General features: G+C 58.4%; 1 protein-coding gene across 2 annotated transcripts in view; it reads right to left on the bottom strand.

Annotated features, from left to right (window-relative positions):
• Window positions 1–907: 907 nt before the first annotated feature.
• The window catches only part of CRYBA2 (crystallin, beta A2), a 2,437-nt gene continuing 1,296 nt past the window's right edge, over window positions 908–2,048 (bottom strand). Inside the window, exons 3-5 of one of the 2 annotated variants that reach the window (XM_009076711.1) lie at window positions 1,951–1,962; window positions 1,338–1,480; window positions 908–1,055 (exon numbers count right to left, since the gene is read on the bottom strand). In XM_009076711.1, the coding sequence (XP_009074959.1) occupies window positions 908–1,055; window positions 1,338–1,480; window positions 1,951–1,962 (303 nt within the window). The remainder of the gene's footprint in view (window positions 1,056–1,337; window positions 1,481–1,950; window positions 1,963–2,048) is intronic. The other variant, XM_009076712.1, reaches the window with a different exon arrangement.

The raw sequence follows: 2,048 nt of genomic DNA, 5'->3' as shown, positions 1-2,048 counted from the left end.
GGGGGGGTAGGACGACGACATGGACACACACACACGGAACACAGACACACCTGGACCCTAGGAGTTCTGGGACCATCAAGCCAAGCCCCTACCAGCTGCGGGACACTGCCCTGGAGACCTCCTTCCCCTGTCTCCTGCACACACACAGCCTGCCCCTCGTCACCCCAGCTCCTGTATGCTAGTGCCCTCAACCCTGACACAACTGTGATTACCCCATTTGTGGCAGTGTCCCATCCCGTTCTCCTGCCCACGACCAGCCTGCCCCTCGTCACCCCAGCTCCTTTATGCTAGTGCCCTCAACCCTGACACAACTGTGATTACCCCATTTGTGGCAGTGTCCCATCCCAATCTCCCACCTCAGATGATCCCTATGCTCTTCCTCCTTCCCTGGCCCGCAGCAGGCAGGGACCCCCCTTCTTTCTTCCACAGAGATGCAAAGTGAGGGGATGCAGAGGGAGGGCACCTTGAGTTCACAGACTATGTAGCAGTCAACTTCCCTGGCACTGATCCTGGGAGAACCCAGGGCACAACCCTCCTGGATGCCCCCTCCCAGGACACAACCCTCCCAGGTGCCCCCTCCCAGCTCCAGCCCTTTGCCCAGTAAGTTTCCATTTACCCAGCCAGAGCATTGCAGAAGTGGAACTGTTCTGCATCCCTTCTACTCTCTGTTCATGGACAAGACATGGGGTGCAGTGATGGGGCCCAGGGCGGAGATGGCCCAAAACCACCCTGGGGAGGGGAAACCCCACCTTCCACCCCACAGAGGATTCTCCCTGAGTGGCAGCCCCCTGAGGAGCAGAGCAGAGGCAGGAGCACCCTTTTTTTGACAAATGCCTTTATTTGCTACTGGATAGAGGTCTATTGCACAGCAGCCTGGAGGCTGCAGGGCATACAGCCCTGCTCCTGCTCAGTGCTGGACGCGGCGGATGGATTGGATCTGGTTGGTGTGGGCCTGGCTGCTGTATTCATTGTACTTCTTGAACTCGCCGTTCTGTCTGTCCCGCTCCAGCACGTACTGGTAGCCCCTGTATCCCGGGTACTGGTATGCCACCCACCTGCAGACAGATCCCTGGCTCAGAGCCCCAGGCCAAATCTTCTCCTCCCTTCCCATCACATCACATCCCATCCCATCCCATCCCATCCTTCTGCTTGCCCTGGAAGGAGAGGATCAGAAAACACCCCATGGCTTGGATTTTCAAGGAAAGTGTAGCAGGAGCAGGAGTGCCTCCCTTCTTTTTGGGGTCCACTTTCCCCATCCTGGGGTTATGCAGAAGAGAGGTGCTTATCAAACCCCTGTTCTTGGCCCCCATTCCCTCCATCCCCCTGACAGGACTCACGCTCCGGCGTTCACTTTGATGGATGCCACCTCCTTGTTGCCCCAGCCCATGGCCTGCAGTGAGGGGTAGTCGTCGCTCAGCTCAAACTTGTGCCCCTGGAAGTTCTCAGCCTCGTAGAGGATAACTTTGCTGTCATTGTGGTTCTGCACAGGGAGAGATCAGCAGGGGATCAGCAGGGGTGAGGTGGTTTGCACAGGGATAGGGGATGTGGCATCAGTGTGACATGCACCAAGGCACTGTGAGAGTCCTGGGACCATGCCCACCTTTGGTGCAAGGCATGGGGATGTCCTTGAGCATGGCACCCCCCCCACCAGGACACCCCAAGGCTGCCCCGAGGAAGCTGCTCTCATGTCCCTGTGGTCCTAATTCGCAGCTGCCAGTGAGGGTGACAGTGGCTACAATCTCTGCACCCACACAGGTTCCTGCCCTCAGCATCCTCATGCTCCCCGAGGCTGCAGGAGGGCTGCAGGGCAAGGCAGGCTGCTGAGAGTGGAGTGGTCCCCCCGGCTCTGTGGGACCTTGCTGTGTGGTGGGCACCGAGGGGTTAATGGCTGGGACACTGAGCGATGCAGCACTGTCCCCCGTGCCCAGCCCCCACAGCATCTATCTGCACCGAGGAGCAGTCCTGCCAGCAAGGAGTGATCTTATCGCATCCCCTTTATTAAAGCCCGAACATATCTGCCTGGTGATTATTAAAAGTTGGGGGGGGGG

The sequence above is a fragment of the Acanthisitta chloris genome, unplaced genomic scaffold (assembly GCF_000695815.1).
Source record: "Acanthisitta chloris isolate BGI_N310 unplaced genomic scaffold, ASM69581v1 scaffold25676, whole genome shotgun sequence".
Lineage (NCBI taxonomy): Eukaryota > Metazoa > Chordata > Aves > Passeriformes > Acanthisittidae > Acanthisitta > Acanthisitta chloris.
This window is presented reverse-complemented; position numbering and strand designations above follow the sequence as displayed.